The sequence below is a fragment of the Lacerta agilis genome, chromosome 11, assembly GCF_009819535.1.
Source record: "Lacerta agilis isolate rLacAgi1 chromosome 11, rLacAgi1.pri, whole genome shotgun sequence".
Lineage (NCBI taxonomy): Eukaryota > Metazoa > Chordata > Lepidosauria > Squamata > Lacertidae > Lacerta > Lacerta agilis.
Window position 1 is genome coordinate 38,486,442 of NC_046322.1, and position 18,502 is coordinate 38,504,943.

General features: G+C 38.1%; 1 protein-coding gene across 20 annotated transcripts in view; it reads left to right on the forward strand.

Moving 5' to 3' along the window:
- PPIP5K2 (diphosphoinositol pentakisphosphate kinase 2) overlaps positions 1-16,866 on the forward strand; it is a 51,853-nt gene extending 34,987 nt beyond the window's left edge. For 3 of the 20 annotated variants that reach the window (XM_033163957.1, XM_033163956.1, XM_033163955.1), the window contains exons 25-34: positions 1,035-1,208; positions 4,043-4,216; positions 5,313-5,336; positions 5,628-5,697; positions 7,876-7,995; positions 8,803-8,865; positions 10,969-11,028; positions 13,809-13,958; positions 15,515-15,634; positions 16,145-16,866. In XM_033163957.1, the coding sequence (XP_033019848.1) occupies positions 1,035-1,208; positions 4,043-4,216; positions 5,313-5,336; positions 5,628-5,697; positions 7,876-7,995; positions 8,803-8,865; positions 10,969-11,028; positions 13,809-13,958; positions 15,515-15,634; positions 16,145-16,173 (984 nt within the window). In that variant the 3' untranslated portion in view covers positions 16,174-16,866. Of the gene's footprint in view, positions 1-1,034; positions 1,209-4,042; positions 4,217-5,312; positions 5,337-5,627; positions 5,698-7,875; positions 7,996-8,802; positions 8,866-10,968; positions 11,029-13,808; positions 13,959-15,514; positions 15,635-16,144 lie in introns of those variants that run through there. The other 17 variants (XM_033163967.1, XM_033163959.1, XM_033163961.1 and 14 more) reach the window with 17 other exon arrangements.
- Positions 16,867-18,502: the final 1,636 nt, after the last annotated feature.

Sequence of the window (18,502 nt, forward strand, 5' to 3'; positions counted from 1 at the left end):
GTACTGTCATTGCTGCTACCCTGGACAACATTATGTTGTGGAGGTTACACAATGTCACCTGCACAAAACAATGCTGTCACTTTCTTAACAAGAAGCATTCTCCAGTACCAGGAAAAATATACAAGGTGGCCATATCACACTCTTCCCCCCCCCCCTCTCTCACATTGCATACACTACACACATGCATACCAAGGACACACTTGTATTTCTCTCGCAGACACATCACATGTACACAGTCACACACACAAATACCTCCCTCTAACTCTCACTGTCGTGCATGTGCGCACACACCATACATACCTACATCTTTCTTTCTCTGCCCAAGTGCATCTCTCTCAATCACACACAGAGCATAGTTGAGCACCCCACCTCACCACCTCAAACCCACACATGTTCAGAAAAGCCCTTACATGGGTGAAGGAAGTGTTGGGAATAAGATCTTCTTCCACCCAGCCAAGAACAACTCCACTGGCCTCTGCCTGCCACAGAGCCCCCAGTTTCACCCAACAAAATGTATTCCCATCAGCAGTTGTCTGCAAGAAAGCACCAAAAAAAAAAAGGTTGCTTCTTGGAGGGACTTGGCCAGCCTGTGATCTGCTGAATCCTTAGCTGGTCCCACTTGGTGGCATTGGGCTCAATCTGGGTCTGATCACGATGCCAGCTCCAGACTGAGGTAGGCAAGAGCAGACTTTTGCCTGCCCACTGTCTTCTGCCCCAGATGGCGTGAGCAGCTCCCTTGTTGGGGTATGGATTGCTCTGCCAGATTCTGTACTAAGAAAATTTTGTTTTCTTGAAAGTAACATTCATGATGGACAAATCATTGTCCTCAGAGTTGGAGACAGTTGCTAGGGCCTGACCAAATGTGCTTTGGTGTACATTCCCAAAGCTCCATAGAAAGTTGCTTTATCCAAACACACGTGGTACATGGTTTGTTGCTATAGGTATCCAAGGACCACAATCCTTAATATGTGTAAGAATTATGTTTTCCATCTGCCAAATGTTTTGTGTCACATGAAACATCCATTTTCTTCCAGAATGATGGCTCAAGGAAAAACTCCCACAAAAATGAAAGTGATGAGGAATTACATGCTTCTAAAAGGGATGAAACAGATCGATCTGTAATGATCTTCAAGCCATTGGTGTCAGATCCAATTCATATACACAGAAAGTCACCTCTTCCAAGACCCAGGAAAATTGGTTCGGCAGAAGTAAGTTTGCTGTTCCCATGCTTAACTACTGTAGAAACAGGCTCCTGTTTTAGAGAGATTTTCACATTTCTTTTTCAATGCATGGCGAAATACATAGCTGTAGTTCTCTTAGGACTTTAACATTGCTTCAAACACTTCCATAAATTAATAACCGAAAGATACCACTATTCAGAGGAGTTTGGATCACTTAACAAGGTCTAAGTTAGTCTTCAGGCTGACTAATCTTCATTGCTTGCATATACAATCTTACAAAATATATTATTCTACAAGAAATAGTTAAAGCCATTTTTTGCCCTTTGCAAGAATGTTATTGTTCATCCCAATATATATTTTTCCTAATATAACTGATTGTTTTAGTGTACCCTGAAAGATAAGAAATTATTTTATCAATATGAAAGATATGTCTTCTATTCCAAAATCTTAAATATTCTGAATCAAGGTAGATGCGGAGGTCTGTCATATTTACAGGGCTACTTCAGAATAGTGAAGTAGATGAGAGAGTTTCTCTTGTTATCAAAAAATGTTCAGTAACAGAATAAAATTGCAAGAAACAGTATGTCCCAGTTCACACAACACAGTAAACCGTAATTGATGATTTACCATGTATGCAGAGATCACTCCACCTTTGCTTTTCTTGTATAGCCAGCAGGAGCAATAAACCACAATCCCTGGTTTATTGTTGCATCTGAACCTAGGAATCTTGGTTGGTTCTGCTCCAAACAAATCATGACTTTAAGCCAAAAACAAACCATATTCCTAGTTTGGATGGAATGCTAATCCAGAGAGTGTGGTTTGCTGCTCTCACTAGCTAGAGGGAAGGAGCGTTCTGCACATTCATGATAAACCATCAACTGCTATATACTGTGATATGTGAACGCTGTATATGTTACAATTTATTTCTGGCATCATGCGGGCACTAGTTTGTGTAACAGCCCTTGTCCCTTATGGGGAGTGGGTTGTACTGTCTCCAGACTTATGTGCTACAAAATGAATAATTCCAAATAATTTGGCCATTTGATATTATTGATTGAATTCTATACTATTATTTGGCTGTCTTGAGCTGTGATAAATATGAAGGCTAAAAAAAACACATTTTGTATCCAAGATCTTGTATATATCCTATGGGGTTATTGTTGTTGTTGTTATTATTATTATTTTATTTACTTTTTTCCTCTGAAGCAAAGATCCCATGTTGTATCTCAGTTTTTTCAAAAACTCCTCTCAGTTTCATAAGTGCCATGTGTTGTTCAGGACCCAACATCTAAAATTTCAAGTACTAAGCCTCTGTGTGTGTACAGAATTATTTATGCTGTTATTTGGATCTTAGCCTAATGGTACTAAGAGATGCCTTCACAAATTGTGCATCAGCTCACTACCAGTCACTGGCATCATACTTGCACTCTGTTAGGTGGTTGCTCAAGGCTACAGATGATCCTGCCATCTTTTGACCACTTTTCAGCAGGCAGCCTGGACTCTTCTAACAGCAGGCAGGTCATTTGACTTCTTAGTTCTGCCCTTGTGTTTCCAATTCATCAAACCTGTAGTGAATAAAGTTTATAGCCTATTTAAACCAAGTTCTTTTCTCTCCCACCCCTCCCATCCAGCCCACTCTCTCCCCAATGTGGGCACATGCGTTTGTTACTGATCATGACAGTCTTTATCAGAGAGAAATTCTATATATTTCTTAGGGATCCAAAAATATTTTAATTAAACTTTATGATGTTCCAGGTTTTTTTATGTGATGATACAGGAATATCCCAATAAATGCTGTTGGTTTTTCCAGCAGGCAAACATTAATGTTGAGCAGTATTCTACATATCCTTTTTTAATTTTTCACATGTAGTTGTTAATTCTGCTTTTCCCTGTCAATAAACACTCTGTTTTTATTTTGCTGACTTTACTAGCCTGAAACTTTAATATAGAAAGATTTGGAAATCATGGCTTCATTTTTACATCATATTTTTCTTTCTTCTTGGGACATTCTGTGTATTCATTGATAGGAACATGGAGAGATTCTTTTTAGATGAATTTAGAATTCTTTTCCACTTCAATAAAATACCATTTTAAAAAGATTAATTTTAAAATGGTGTGTAAAGCAACGTGAAGCTGATTCTCTTCTATTTGGAGAAAGTGAACAAAAATCAAACAACTTAACCTTGAAGATCAAGGCTCCCTAAATATATATTGAGCATAAATGTATCTGTAATGTTCTTTCAGTGTGGTCCTGACTCTGTTTCTTGTGAATGTCTTGATCTAGACCTAAATTATAACAGCATTGTTGGTGTGCCAGCCTGTCACTGGTGTTTGGTTTAGTTCTTAGAGTTGGTCCTGGAGCTTAGGCAGGAGGTATAATGTTTATGCAGAGGATAGATGTGGCATGTGGATACAGAATGAAGACTAAATTTTACTGGTGTGTTTTGTTAGGGGAAAAATTGAGATACTAAAATTAAGAAAATATTGTTAGTGTTGTCAGAGGTCAGTTACATGTTTTTGTGAAATATGTGCTTTATTAATAGTGAACGCAGCACAGACAGAGAATTTGCTATGCTTAGTGAGAGGAACACAATTAACGGTGACATTTTCAAAATATGTACATATTCAGTTTCCTTGTCATTAGTACTGTTTAAGTGTCTTTAGTGAGAATAGTAGCTCAGTAATTCCAGTTGTTTGTATTGTGTGATTTCGTTATAGGAAACACGGCTCATTACTGTATAATGCTGTTAAAGTTATTTAGAAAAGGGTGCAGACAAAACTGTATTTTATTTTCTTATCATTTGGCTATGAATCTAACGTTGCATGCTTTGCTGTTTTTTTGCCCCCTTTCTCACTTCCAGGAAGAGAGCCCCCTGAGTATGTCTAGCCCAGAGTGTATTGGTACCTGGCTGCATTACACCAGTGGTGTGGGTACTGGGCGTCGAAGACGCAGATCAGGGGAACAAATCACTTCTTCCCCTGTCTCCCCTAAATCATTGGCTTTCACATCCAGTATTTTTGGCTCATGGCAACAGGTTTTTAAACTTTACTTCATTAAACATTACTATGCATTCCAAGCAGAAAACAGCTGTCTTTAAGGACATCTAATCCCTTGTTCTGGATTTTATTCTAAGAAAATTATTTCACCTGTCATTAAAATGTGATTTAAAAAAACAACAACACTAGTTACTTCCAAGAATGCTCTGGGGGGAAAAAAGCAAGTGCATGTGTTTTTTTTTTCATACACAAGTTTCACTGAATGTAGTTGATTGTTTGGTTTTCAGTTGGTTTCTTTTTAGCACTGTAGAGATGGAAATAGTTAGTTCCTAATGAAATAGACATCAGCTTTGGCTTAGTTGTCCTTTAAGACTTTTCTTTTCTTTTTTTACTTACAAAGCAAAACAAAAACAGCATTGAGTAATTTGGTGGCAGGTGCATTGAAATGATTATCTAATAAATGGAACAAAATGTGATTTGAAGTAATTGGATTGGGGTCCAATATTGGTATTCCACAGTTGGGATTAGCATAGATTGTCTTTTCAACAGCCTATTAACTGTGCAAGAAAAAAATTGTTAGTACTAATCGTTATTTTCTCTACTTGTGAACTGGAGGTATCCTTTCTCTCTCTCTTTGTTTTGAAGACAGTTCCTCATCCATTGTAATGTATAACATTGTGAAATTTGACATATTGGGGGAATTAAGTAAAATAGTACATATACTGAACAGTAAAATAGAATAGTGTACAGCTTTTATCCAACTCAGTTACACACAAAGTAGACCCATTGAAATTAATGAAACCAAGTTAGTCATATCTGTTCATTTCAGTGGGTCTGTTCTGAGTAGGACTAACGTTGGATATAACACAAAATACTTATAAATGGTTGTACTAAACAATGGATGGTGTCCTGTTACCGGAAACCCTTCCCCCACCCCCACCCACAAAAAATGTTATTTTGATGTCCTATTGAAACTAAAAATTGCTTCGATATAGAAAAAAAGAGTTTTAGGTTAAAGGTTGTGAACATCAGAAGTTTACCCTGATAAGAGCCTGTGCATGGATCAGTGACTGTAAGGTGACCTCATCAGCCTGTCTGTCTTTCCTTTCCCCTCCCCTCTCCCTTCCAATACAGGCGCAGTTTAGGAGTGTTCATTTGGTAAACTAAAATGACACAGTTGTCTGTGTTTTCATATCTTTCTTGGTGTCTGTCCTGTTTTTGTCATCATGAATGCCTGCTTGCACCACTTCATTGCAAGGATCTCATGAGTGAACTGGATTCCCTTCAGCAATATTGCATGACCTTCCATATTGTTTTGGTATCTCTACTAATGCATCATATGGCTTATTAATATTTGTCTGTCATGAACAGGCTGCTGTTTCAAGCTTAATGGATTCTACAATCCCACTAGTCTGTTTTTGTTCTTATTTATCCATTTTCCATGTCTAGGTCCCAACAGAAACCAACAGTTTTTTTCGACCACCAAGAACTATTGTGGAGCAAAAGGCAAGCGGTATAGGTATGTATATATTTCCTAAATTCCTGCTCCTTTAAAGTAGACCTACTCAGTTTTCAGTATTCAAGCTTGTAGATATTTTAAAAGCTAACTCTGTTGTTTGGATAATGTTAAATATTTTAATACAAATTAGTCATTTGGTCATTGAATATAGAATATCAGTTGTCATTGTTGGCATGAATTTTTTGCTTGAACCCAAACCATATTGTTGTTTTGACAAGTTAATAGAGACCATTTAAAGAGGATTCATCTCTAGGCTTTTGGGGGCTTGCTCCTTAGTCAGATGGGAACAGTTGAAGAGATTCTCCTGGTAATCAAAAACCTTTACTTTTCTCTTTTCCATATACATTTAAGAACAACACCAGAGTAATGTTCTTTGCACTACCCCAAATTCCATCGACTACAGCTTTCAGAATACAGGCTTGGCTATTGTAAATGTTTTATTACAGCAAGTATCAGATTTATATTTCAGCAGCATTTTAGTACTGTAGAATGAATACTGTTTTCATTGTACTGTAGTGTATTATACTACATTTGGTAGTGTATACTACTGGTACTTTTTTGCTCTGCAAATGTTTTACTATTTTGGGTAACACTTTCATAGCACGTCAAACAAAACAAACACAGCATTAAATGCAGTCTAAGATAAAAAAAAATCTCCAGTTGTCTACTTAACTCTATATTCTTTCTAAATACTGTACACAATCTTTTTTTGTTTCTTCATGTTTCAAAATGTTACCTAGCAAAATGCATACATCAGATGCTCTTGATTACTGGAGTTTAATTTTTCTAATGTTCTTCAATCATTGCACAATCCTGTTCTCTGTGATATGCCACATAAATATACCATGTTGGCCCGAATATAACCTGTACCCAAATATAAGCCGCACCTTTAAAATTGGAGGGAGGAAATAAATAAATAAAATCTGAATATAAGCTGCTCCATTCCTCGCTGCTCCTGGCTGCATATTGGGGTGTGTGTGCGTGCGTTGCTCGCGACCTTTCCCCTTTCTCGCTCTCTCCCTTCCCAACCTTGGGGGAGAGGACGGGGGACTACGCACGCAACGGGCGTCACTTTGCCACGCTCCTGGCTGCATATCGTAAGGTCACGAATATAAACCGCACTTTAACTTTTCACGGTTGGAATTTGGGCAGAAAGTGAGGCTTATATTCAGGCCAATATGGTACATGTTGATGAAAGCTGATCTAAATGCAGGTATTTCTTAAGTTCCAAAGCTTCTCCACAGATTATATTGATGTGTTTCATCAGATGTGCTACTAATGTTTTCCTCACAGTTTGGTTGTCAATGGTAATAACAGAAATTTTGTATCAGTGGTTCATGATTAGAAAGCAAACAGATCAGGTTTCAAAGGGCTAGGATAGGAAAAACCTCTCCTGAGCAAGTGCCATTGAGATGAATTTTATATTGGTAAGGGATTGTCCAAAATACATTACACCCAAAGTGGGCCTTTTCTTAAGTTTTTAAATGTAAATTAAAATATTATTATGGGAGGAGGACACCAATATTGTAGTATCTGGATAATTATTCTTTATAAACAAGGTTTTTAATATCAGACAGCAAAATTCAGTACACCAGGGTTTGTTTGTTTGTTTTTTGATCAGCCATTAACTTTTAAAAACACATTGAGAAACTCAACACATTTAATGGGATATGTCTGCACAAGCCACAAGTGGAACGCGTGCAAGAAAACCTGATTACATCCCATGAATTTAAGTGGAATTTCCACATGAAATTATGCTGATCTCTGTCTTTTGCAGAGTTCAGTGCTCATTTTAACAGATTCAGTTATAAACTGTAAATATTCAATCTTGTGTTTCTTCCTCAACCACCCCTTTTTATTTTGACCTATCAGGCAGGTTTTGTTTTTCTTTATGAAGTCTAGCAACAGAAAACAAAATGAAGTTCCCTTCATTAGAGTTCAGCCTTCTCTTTGTATATAATTAGTAAAGGGGATTGTGATAAATAGAAGCACAGTAATTTATGGTAGTTACATCCTGAAAGTACCACTGACTTTATAAGCATATTGTGAACCTGTTCAAGGCAATGCCAGAGGCAGCCTCTTGTGTGGTAAGAGCGATATGCTTGCATGCTGCATGCATCCCCGATGTGAACAGAAGAACACCTGGTTGCTGTATGTATTTTCTCTAACTCCCATCAGGGTCTCACTGTGCGAGCCTGTTTAGCACTTCGGTGCTCGGGGGTTCTTCAAGTGCACCTAACCTACAGGATTATGCTCGTATTCATCGTAAAAAGCTGACTTCTTCTGGCTGCATAGATGGTATGTGCACACCTTCGCACATGCACTTACACCCACCCACTCATATGCACACATTAAAGCTTGAAAGAAAGTCCTAGGCCTGTTTACAGAGTAGAAGCCTATAATACCAATCACTAATAGTAATTTGTAGAGGGTTGTAGTGTCCCTTTATTTCTCAGAGATTAATTGTGTTTAATGGCACACCGATAGAAGGAGGGCTTTTTCCCTTCTGTAACGAACCAACTTAAAAAAAAGTTTATTTTCAACCTATGTTTAAAACCATTTAATTTGGTAATTATTTCCTGAAATGGAACAAAAAAAATCATTTAATGAGAACTAGAGAAATCAAAGGAGATTCATTAATATTTGTAAAGTCCTAAAAAGAGGTACATTTTAAAAATTATTTTTAAAATTATCCTGAAAGTGTTTGGCTTGGGGCTTCAGAGTAACAAGCAGAATAGAAATGTCAGCACCAGATTTCCACCATTTTACAATGTTCCTTAACTTTCTTGAGGGTAAGAAACATTCAACTTTCTCCTACTGTCACATCCATGATATTCAATTCTAACCATGTATGTTTGTATGCCAAAATCACAAGCTCACCCGTATTTGTCTTCCATACACTCCATTAAACCTCTAGTAGTAACAACCAGCAAAGTTTTACCTGCTTTTAAACCTGTTTTGGCCTTTGCACCTCTCCCAATCCCTTCTGCATGTCACTCGGTTCTAACCTACTCTTCATTGTTTTCCCCTCTTCTGTCCTTTCTTGAATTATCCCTCTTTTGGTAGCTGTTTTGAATTTCAGGTACCTGTTTTTCTCTTTCTCAGACACCACACGTGGTTCTGCTGTTAAAAGGTTTTCTATCTCATTTGCTCGACACCCAACCAATGGTATGTTTTGCTTTTATTTAAAAAAAGTGTTCCCTTGCTTCATCCCTTCCAAACTATGGGGTGTATAGTACTGTCCACCATCATCCTCCCTGATTCCAGCTGATCACATGGCCATATTGTCAATTATTAGAAGTTCTGATAATTTAAATCCCTTTCCCCTTTTTAATTCCATAATCTAATCTTTTCAAATTCACACATTCAAAATATTTTTTGGGGTGGGGAATTAAATTAATTCCATGTCTATTTTTACACAGTCTTAATGACCCAACCAATTAGTATACATAGTGTATGATTTAAAAGCTTGCTGATCCTAAACAGCTCCTATTCCATTCCCCTTCATACTCTTTGGCATTCTGCTGTGTTGGATATCTCTGTTCTGAATTTTTGGAACTCAGCGTAAGACCTGCCTTACTAAACCAAACCAAAAGGTCCACTTTCTCCAGCACTCTATTTATTTCCAACAGCAACCACCAGATGGCACTGGGAAACTCATTAAGTTGGGCATAAAAGTGATGGTCTGTCCTCTATTTGTCCCCCAGTGACTGGGATTCAGAGGTATACAGCCTTTGAAAATGTAGATTCTGTTTTTCTAGCATAGCTAACAACCACTGCTAAGCCTATTCTCTGTAAACTCAGGATTTCATTGTAAATAACAACTGGAACTTGCTATCATCTTCTTGAAATCACATTAGACATAAAATAAAAGTTAATTGAAAAAAAAGTTCCCTACATTTCTGTCAGTAGCCAAATGATTTGCTTCACCTTGTTTAAGTTTCCTTCCTTTCATACAGACAGCTTGTGCTTTCTTTAATGTGTTACTTGCTGCTCTGTTTTCCTCCTGAGGTCTAAACGGCCTTGGTCCAGTATACCTGAAGGAGTGTCTCCACCCCCATCATTCTGCCCGGACACTGAGGTCCAGTGCCGAGGGCCTTTTGACAGTTCTCTTGCTGGGGAGAAACAAAGTTATAGGGAACCAGGCAGAGGGCCTTCTCGGTAGTGGCACCCGCCCTGTGGAACGCCCTCCCTCCAGATGTCAGCTTTTAGAAGACTTCTGAAGGCAGCCCTGTTTAGGGAAGCGTTTAATGTTTAACAGACTGTTGTATTTTAATATTTTGTTCGAAGCCGCCCAGAGTGGGTGGGGTATAAATATATTATTTATTTATTTATTTATTTATTTATTTACACAAGCCACCTTATTATTGCTGAAATTGGCCGGTGGGATGCATATCCCTGCCCCCATCCTGCCCCAACCTATAACACATTTTGCAAAGCTTTGCCACTGAATTGGTCCTTTCATCACAGAAACTGAGCTGGCCACTCCTCCATCATAGATGAAACAGTAATGCTGCTCTCAGTTTCTTTATCCTTATTCAAAAAGTGTCCAAAGCCATTTATTAACTGAGTTCAGTGGTAAGGTAATATAAAGTCTTCATGAAGCTATAGTTTTGTGTCTATTCCTAAATCATCATAATAAAATGATAGGTTTGCTCCAGTCGCAAATAATCTTTACTACTAATATTACTACAGTATTTCATACCTACATACATAATTAGTTGTGAAAATGGAAAAAAATGTGCACATTGACTCTAAAATTGTCATCTAAAGAGAGAGATGCTCAACTTAGTATGCAAAACAGCTGAAAGTTGAGGTATGAGAGCTAAACAATAAATATTTACAAATAAGGGTGGGGGAATATATCATCAATAGCTGGCAGAGCACATTTTATCCAAATGGTATGTGCTTAAAATTTGTAAATTTTTATCACAGCGGTGTTGATACAGATTGCTGTGATCTGATTAATATGTATCCTCACGACTTTCACAATTTACTGCATGCTTATATGTATTACTCAGAAGTCTAAATGTACTTCCTCAGGTAACTTGGGGTCACTCCAGCTGCTTTGAAAATGAGGAATGGCGTACTGTTTGTTCTTGACCTTTCATTGAGGGCCTCCTCTTTTCTTTGACTTCCATAACTTTAAGATAACAATGCAACTTCTAAACCATTTCACTCTTCCCCTTCCTTTCATCTTGAGTTCAAGATACATGGTGAAACAAGTATCTACTGACAGTGCTTTACTTATTTTTTGGGGCCTCTGTGCAGAACATCCAGACCTCTTTAGGTGCTGGTCGGTTTCTTCTGAGGAATTTCTAGGCGCCAGTGGTATGTCTTTATAGCTTTCAAATGTAAGACGGCAGGGTGGCTTTCGAAGTTGCTGCGCTAACCCTTTCATTGTCTTTCATTTTGATGGAAACGGGTATGTTAAGATAGAGGTCAGCTCACGTTAGCAGATCAGACATTTGAAGGGTTACTGTCCCAATACGTAGGTGTCTTTTTAAAAAAATAAAAGAACACAAATGAATAGCTTTTTACAATTTTCAATTTCAGTCCAGTGGAAATGGCCTCTCGGCACATGTCTCAGGGTATTTCTCCAATGCGTGATAATCCAGTAATGAAGCTGCCAAAAGATGGGTGTGTGCACAAGTGACTAGTTGGTTTTTATTGCCTAGGTAAATAAAGCTAAAAGAAGTATGCAGAAATATAAATGCCACTGTTGATCTTTAGATTTAACTGTTTCAAAGGATCTTTACTGGACATGAGGTAATTATAAGCACTAAAATAGACATGAGCACTTAAAGAAAATAGCCTGCCATAGTCCCATGAAATGGTTCCTTACATAGATACTCGTACACGTTTGTGGATTTTCTATAGTCAGGGAAAGCTGCAGTTCTTGTGGAATTTACCGTAATGCAAAGAAAGGGTTTGCACTTGCCTGCATGCGTAGTGTTGTATTTTTAGAAGAATTATTATGCATTAAACACAATTAACTTGAAGCACACAGAGAGGCTTAACAATTAAATAAGATACAAAAATGTTCATTTGCAAAGTTTCTTTCTCTAGAAATTTAAGGGGAGAAGAACGATTTCAGATAACAAGTATTTGAATTCTTTAGTTTTGGAATTCACTATAGTTTACTTCATATTGCGCAGCCCCTGAGGGAAATAACGACTCATAACAACGTTCTATGGGATTAAATTGGCCACAACTTTATTAATATTCAGATGTAGGAAGACCTTGGCTCAGGCATTGGGCGTTTATCCTTCCCAGCCCCCCAGCCGGGGTTCTGGGTAACTTCAGGGTTATCCTGCTTGATTGGGAAGTGGGCTAGTCTGGAGAACATATGTTCAAGCAGATAGCCCACCCCACCCCCTATGTTCACTGCCGCTGGAAGGGGAGGGCAGTGACGACCCTGGGCGTATGGTCAATGCCTCCCCCTGAGACGCCTTTAACGGGAACCCTGTTATCGCCACCGCAATGGGGGCGGGGCTCACCGCCCCACACCCCCCAATCCTGTAAATGACTAAAGGATTCCGCCCAAGGCCTGCAACTGCCAAAGTTGTGATGAATTGCTACGGGAAAGGCGAAACCTGCCAATGCAGGGAAATTCATTTCCGGCCCTTTAACAGCGACCTTGTCATAGCAGCGCCTCGTGGCTGTGTGGCTGTGGAAAAAGGTGGTTAAACCTGCAAAGTAAGCGTCAATTGAGGGAGTGGAGGGTGGGGAAGCTCTGAATCCAACGGTCGCTTCCCAGGTATGACTCAATCTCTATTTTGTGTACTGCATAATCCCTCCTTCTACCTGGCCAATCCCCCTGGCAACACCTCCCCAGCTGGGATTGGGCGGCTGCTAGAGTAGGTGGAGTCCACAGGTATCCCAACCTGGGGAAGGCAAGTCAGACCAACTGCCAGGAGCTGCCACCGTGATCCAATGGGTCTCCCTGCGACCTCGCACCATGCGCACCCCATTTGATGTGGGGAACGCTCATTACATTTAAATGTAGCTTGCACTAAAAACATGAATATGTCTTCATTAGCAAACCTATGTCATTGGGGAAAAAAGGTCTTGGGAGAAATTTAGCAACTTAAGTAAAATTACAGTTTTTGTTTTCAGAATTATAATAGTGAAACTTTATATGGACAATTTTTTGTGGGGAGCTGTCTGAATCAGTTCACAAGTGCTTTTTAAAGCTTATGTATGCATATGGAATTTTAAATTAACGTTAGTTCAAGTATGCATGGTTGATTATGTTTTTACGTATGATGCCTAACCCTGGATTTCGGTTTTATTTGTGGCTTGACAGTAACTGTTATAAAAGTAATGAAGCTGGATGTAAATAATATTAAGGAAACTTGTCAAAATCCTGCAAGAAGGTTGTCCCTGCTTTCTTCTCAGAAAACAGTACAGTACTTCAAACTTAGAGGACCAGGAGTTTTGACTTGAAGAGCCAGCTCTGATGGCTATGGAAATAACATAAGGACATGTCGAGCCTTTACTTCATTGATTTCTAAAATCTGTTTTATATAGAAATTTATAAATTGAATGAAAACCTAGATTAGAGTTATCGGAGAGTACAATGGATAAGTAGGTCTACATCTGTGTAAGTGGTGGTTAAATTGCTGCCTTAGGCTTATTTAAATAAAAATGTTTTTATATTATATATATGCAGAACAATGAGCTTCATATATATGAAATTCTGACACCCTTTAGTCCAGCTCCATATTGTTCCAGTATCTGAAGTGTTACTGTATGATTGCATGTGTATGGATGGAGCCAGAATCATGTTTGAGGCTTTTTGGTTCCATCTTTCTCACTGCAGGCCTGCATGTGCCATGTGTCTACCTGAGAAAACTCTCTTCAGAAAGTCAAGCAATCATTCTGGAGCTGCTTCTGATGCAGTGCAAAGGGGCAGCAGCTTGGAGCAGGAACCTGGAGAGCTGCACTGGGTTCAGAAGTGCTTTGGTGCACATGGCATGCACGGGTCTCTTTGTATTCTGGCCTTTTAAGCATACTTCTGCAGAACATATCTTTACCATTATAATTGCTCAGTTGCTTCCTTTTACGCTGGAAATCTGTGGTGTTTTTTGTGTGTTTTTCTTTTTCAGGCTTTGAATTGTATTCCATGGTGCCTTCAATCTGCCCTCTAGAAACCCTCCATAACTCCTTGTCATTAAAGCAGGTGGATGACTTTCTTGCTTCCATTGCTGCCACTCCTTTGTACGACAGATTTCAAGCCGCATCCACATTTTCTCTGCGTAATTACCTTTTATGTCTTCTATTTCGCAAACTGCAAAACGCTGCTGGCCATAGGCAATCCATTGAATACTAGGATTTAGTGTTTCCTGGTGTGGGACTGATAAACTGTCTCAGATTTAATCAAATAAGTATTTCCTCATTTCCCCCATGAATTGGCATATAACCACACCACCCACACTGCAGCTGTCTTCTTGGCTGTCCTTGGAAGTATAAGAGAATGCAATTTAACTTGAAATTAGTCACACAATATGACTATAACACATACCCTGCATGTATGCTGTGCAAAAGTTCTGTATAATGACAACACTTATTTGTGCAATTAAAAACTGCTAAGATCCAAATAAGTGGGGCTTCCATTCCACTCCTCCACTCCACACATATGTCCCATATCTAAGCTAGAAACTTTGTTCCAAAAACTTAGGCAACTCCAAATAGAGTTGCTGAGGTAGGGGAAATGAAGATCCTGCTTGGCACATACCTCTCCGTATACCTGAAGTAGCTTATTGGACCCTGAACACTATGATGCCAATAGCACATCATTCTCTTTCAGTTTGAACACTGCTGTGCAGATTTCTTGATATTTCTGTAATTAACTGAAATGGTGATTTCCCAAATTTCATAGTAGGGCAATGTACCTTTATTAGGGTGATCAAACTGGTACAAAATAGTGAGAAAGCTTTTGAGCTGTTCAGAATTCTTTGTCAGGCTAGATTTTAAGCAAGCGAGAGGTGAGGGGATCAAAAAAACGGACATAGTGTTGAAGCCTGCATTGTGCTTGGTCTCAAGATGGAGCATGGGAAGAAGTAACAGACTTAATATATTTCACATTCCAAGGTACAATGCAGGTTTTAAGTTACACCTGCTAGGATGAAGGAACACAAAATGTCTGATTTTGTAAATATAAAATTATCCAGACCTGCCTCTAACTTGAAGCAAAATTCACAAGTTCCTTGTGATAGAAAACAGCAGTAAAGAGAAGCATAACAATTTTTAAATTAGCAAGTCTTGGTACACTAAGTCAAAAAAGTGAGTAGAAGCTAAGTTAGGTAACTTTACCTAGTACTCAGAGATAATACACTCTCAGGGAAAAGTTCTTTATTAGACCCTCTTACTCTAGTTTATTATCCTACTCTTGAATAGCTAAATTTAGTAATCTGCAAGCCATACACAAAGAAGAAGTACCGGTACATAAGAAAAACATCAAAATACATATTTGGCCAGATACCTGTTTTCTTTGCATGCATGCCAACTTCAGTTAGTGAGACAGCTTTCAGGTCTGTCTAAATAGGTTTCTTGGAAGCAAAAAAGATGACTGTCTAATAGTTTAAAAATGACATTGACAAAAACCTATAGATCCATGTTGATGAAGCATAATATGTTCACTGTACTATTCGCATAAAAACAATGTACACACTTTTCAGAGGCAATTGTTCAAAGAATAATACAGCCTTTGTTGATATTTTATATAATCTCTGCTTCTTCAGCATTGACAACATCCAGTTATTTTAGAAAGAATAAGATAAAATAGCTTTGTAATTTTTATTAACCCTTTTAGCTTCGCCATCATTTCTGGATGCAAGAAAAAACTCTTTAAATACATTCACCCCTGCAAAAATCCAACCACCGCCAGAAGACGAACATTTAAGTCGGAGAGAATGCTCCTCAACTATGTCAAGTAAGTAATACTGGAAAAAAACCTTTTCACATCCATCTTAATTATTAACAAGAACCGTTTGAGATTGTTCAGAATCATTTTGCTTTATGCTTTAAGAAATATGACAGCATTTTGGTGTGGTTGGATTGGTCTTATTTTTCTATCTCATGACGCATTAGACAAGAAGCTGTTGGGGGCTCCAGCGAGATCTCATGGATCTCCCACAAGATCTCACTGGAACCTGCAACCACATGATTTCAGTAAGTGAGGCTCCAGCAGAGGGGAGGCAGCACCTTCCCAGGCAGTGAATTGGGACAGGCTGCCCCTGGCTCCCATTCTTCTAATTTTATTTTTGTCAAGTTTCAGCAATATTGTAATATTGGGCATGACGTAGCCAAAATTGTATTGGTTTCAGTGTTTTAAGTTTCTCCTCCTGAAAACAAACAGACTCTAAAATGCTTGTTTGTCTTGATCATGTCTTTTTTTTTTCATTCACCATAAGAAACATGATTCTGTTTTGCTTCTGTGCAGGTACCAGTGTTTTTCCGCCTCCTGTTTGATACATCATAAAATGCCAAAAAAAGAGTTAAAACAATACTTGTTTAGCACTGGTGGTTAAACTCTCAGAAGAAATGAAGCAGTTCAAGCAAAACTGGAAGAAGCTGCCAATACCATCTTTAGCAGTGTATATTTCTTTGTAGACAAATAAGTTAGCTTTAAAAGGCTATTCATTTCTCTCTGTGTAAGTATGTGTTTCCCTGTATATAAAATAATTACTGAAGTGCATATATAGTATATATTCAGGAAAGGTGATTTCTTTGTTTCTAAAGTATGAAAAGCAAGTTCTAAAGTATGAAAAGTTTACACCATTGTTTTAAGGAAATTGTTATCTTTTAACAGAGAAACTGCACACAACTTTTACCATCTTTGTTGTCCTAAATTCACGCACAAACCAAAACAGCCTAACATACTGGTTTGCATTATAAAGGAGCAGCTAGTAGGGAGATAGAAGAGGGGTAGGAAAAGCCATCGTTTCCTTTTTGCCCTACAGTAGACCTTAAGGCCGGGACATGAAAACTTATCACCAAAGCACATTAACAGGACTCTGCTTAATAGATGCCTCTATGAATGTCAATCTGTGACAGCATCTCAGTGGTTGGTTCTTTCCCCTCTGGTAGAAATGCATAATGGAGCTGGATGATAAATGAAAAGTGCTTAAGCCCTCATGCTTTGAAGGTACACACACCATTACCTGAAAAATAAAAGGTCAAATTACTTTGAGCCACTTAAGCACTAATATAATAATTGTAATATTATAAAGGTTTGTCGTTAGAAAGAAAGCTGTGTTATTTTATGAGGAAGAAACAGCTTAAACTCATTTCACAGAGAGTTTTCATTGGAGCCTGGCTCCAGTTTTTGAAAAACAGCAGAAAACTGTAATATGAAGTGGCCGAACAGCTATACCTTCTTTGGAACTTAAGGCTCCAAGTAACTTAAAGGCAGATGAAATAGTAAACATTAAAACAAAAAACAGCTGCAACACGAGATACCATTGTTTTATATGGAAATATTTTGCTTCCAATTCTGAAGAGGCACTACCAAACTTAAGGAACTCACTGTCAGTGGTGATCTGTGTCACATCTTTTCTCCTTCAACAGCAACTGTGCTGGGGTGGAAATACATTGGTCTTGACTCTTCTCCATGGTAGTCCTGCTTAAATGGGCTAAAGTCAGGGATAGTATTTCAATCTTATACCTGAGTGCAAAATATTGTTTTTTGATCCCTACCCCAGCTTAAATGTGGCTTCTGCAAATATCTCTGCCTTCCTGTTGCTTTCAGCCGTATGGAGGTACAGGTTAACAAGTCTGGTACTGCTTAGGTGATTAAAGGTCTCTATTGTATTGTAATTGTGAATTAAGAGCTAATTACTAGTATGTTGCCTAAACTGACACCTGGCACAGTCTTTACCTGGAAGCATCTCTTTTTTAAATACATTTCCAAAGAGAGCATTTTTTGTTTGGGTATAGGTATGCTGGGTGCAGATGACATGCCCTTTAATTTCCTTGTTCTTTGTATGTTTACACCAGACCCTTGACATTCAAATATACTTTGGTTGTTAGTGTTTGTGCTTTATTGAGCTCCTATCCTAAAAGTAATCTCCTGTTTACACTTTTCCTAAATGCTCTTCTATTTTGTTGCAAAGATGACTTTCTTCAAGAGATTTCTGCAGAATACCGCTTAAAACCTAGTTCACGTGTGGATAACAGGGCTTCATCAAAGCAGAAACAGCTGGTCTGTTAATATTCCATGCTGGGAACTTTATATATGTGCAGATTATATTGTCAAGTTTTGAAATTAAAAGAAATTTTAGCATTACCAAATCTACATAATTACTGTTTCAGCACTGAACACTTGAACATAAACCAATACAGCTAATGTTTCCATCATTGTCCTTCTCATCTCTGTTGTTAAAGACAGTTGAAGATTTAATTAGTGCTATGAAAATCTTGAGAAATCTTGATGTTCTTTCAAAACATATTCAGGTTGTCAATTGTCCTAAGATTTCCTTTGTGACATGATTAATTGAATGCCTTTTATTTTCATTATAAAATATAATGGATTGGGTCCAGGCTTAGTCAGTTTGGACCCACTGAAATCAATGAGGCTTAACTAACTTGTCCTATATCTCTCAGTTAGTGTACTCTAAGTGTTAATAAGTCTGAATCCAACCCAGGGATTAATATTAATGTGATTCTCATCAACAGCAATATTTTCCTGTTAAATACCAGGAGACCTACCTTCAAATATAATTGGTTTTTTTTAAAAGGCTTTGATTCTCATCCTGGCAATTCTCCATGAAAGTGGATTTGCTAATTATACTTGCCATTG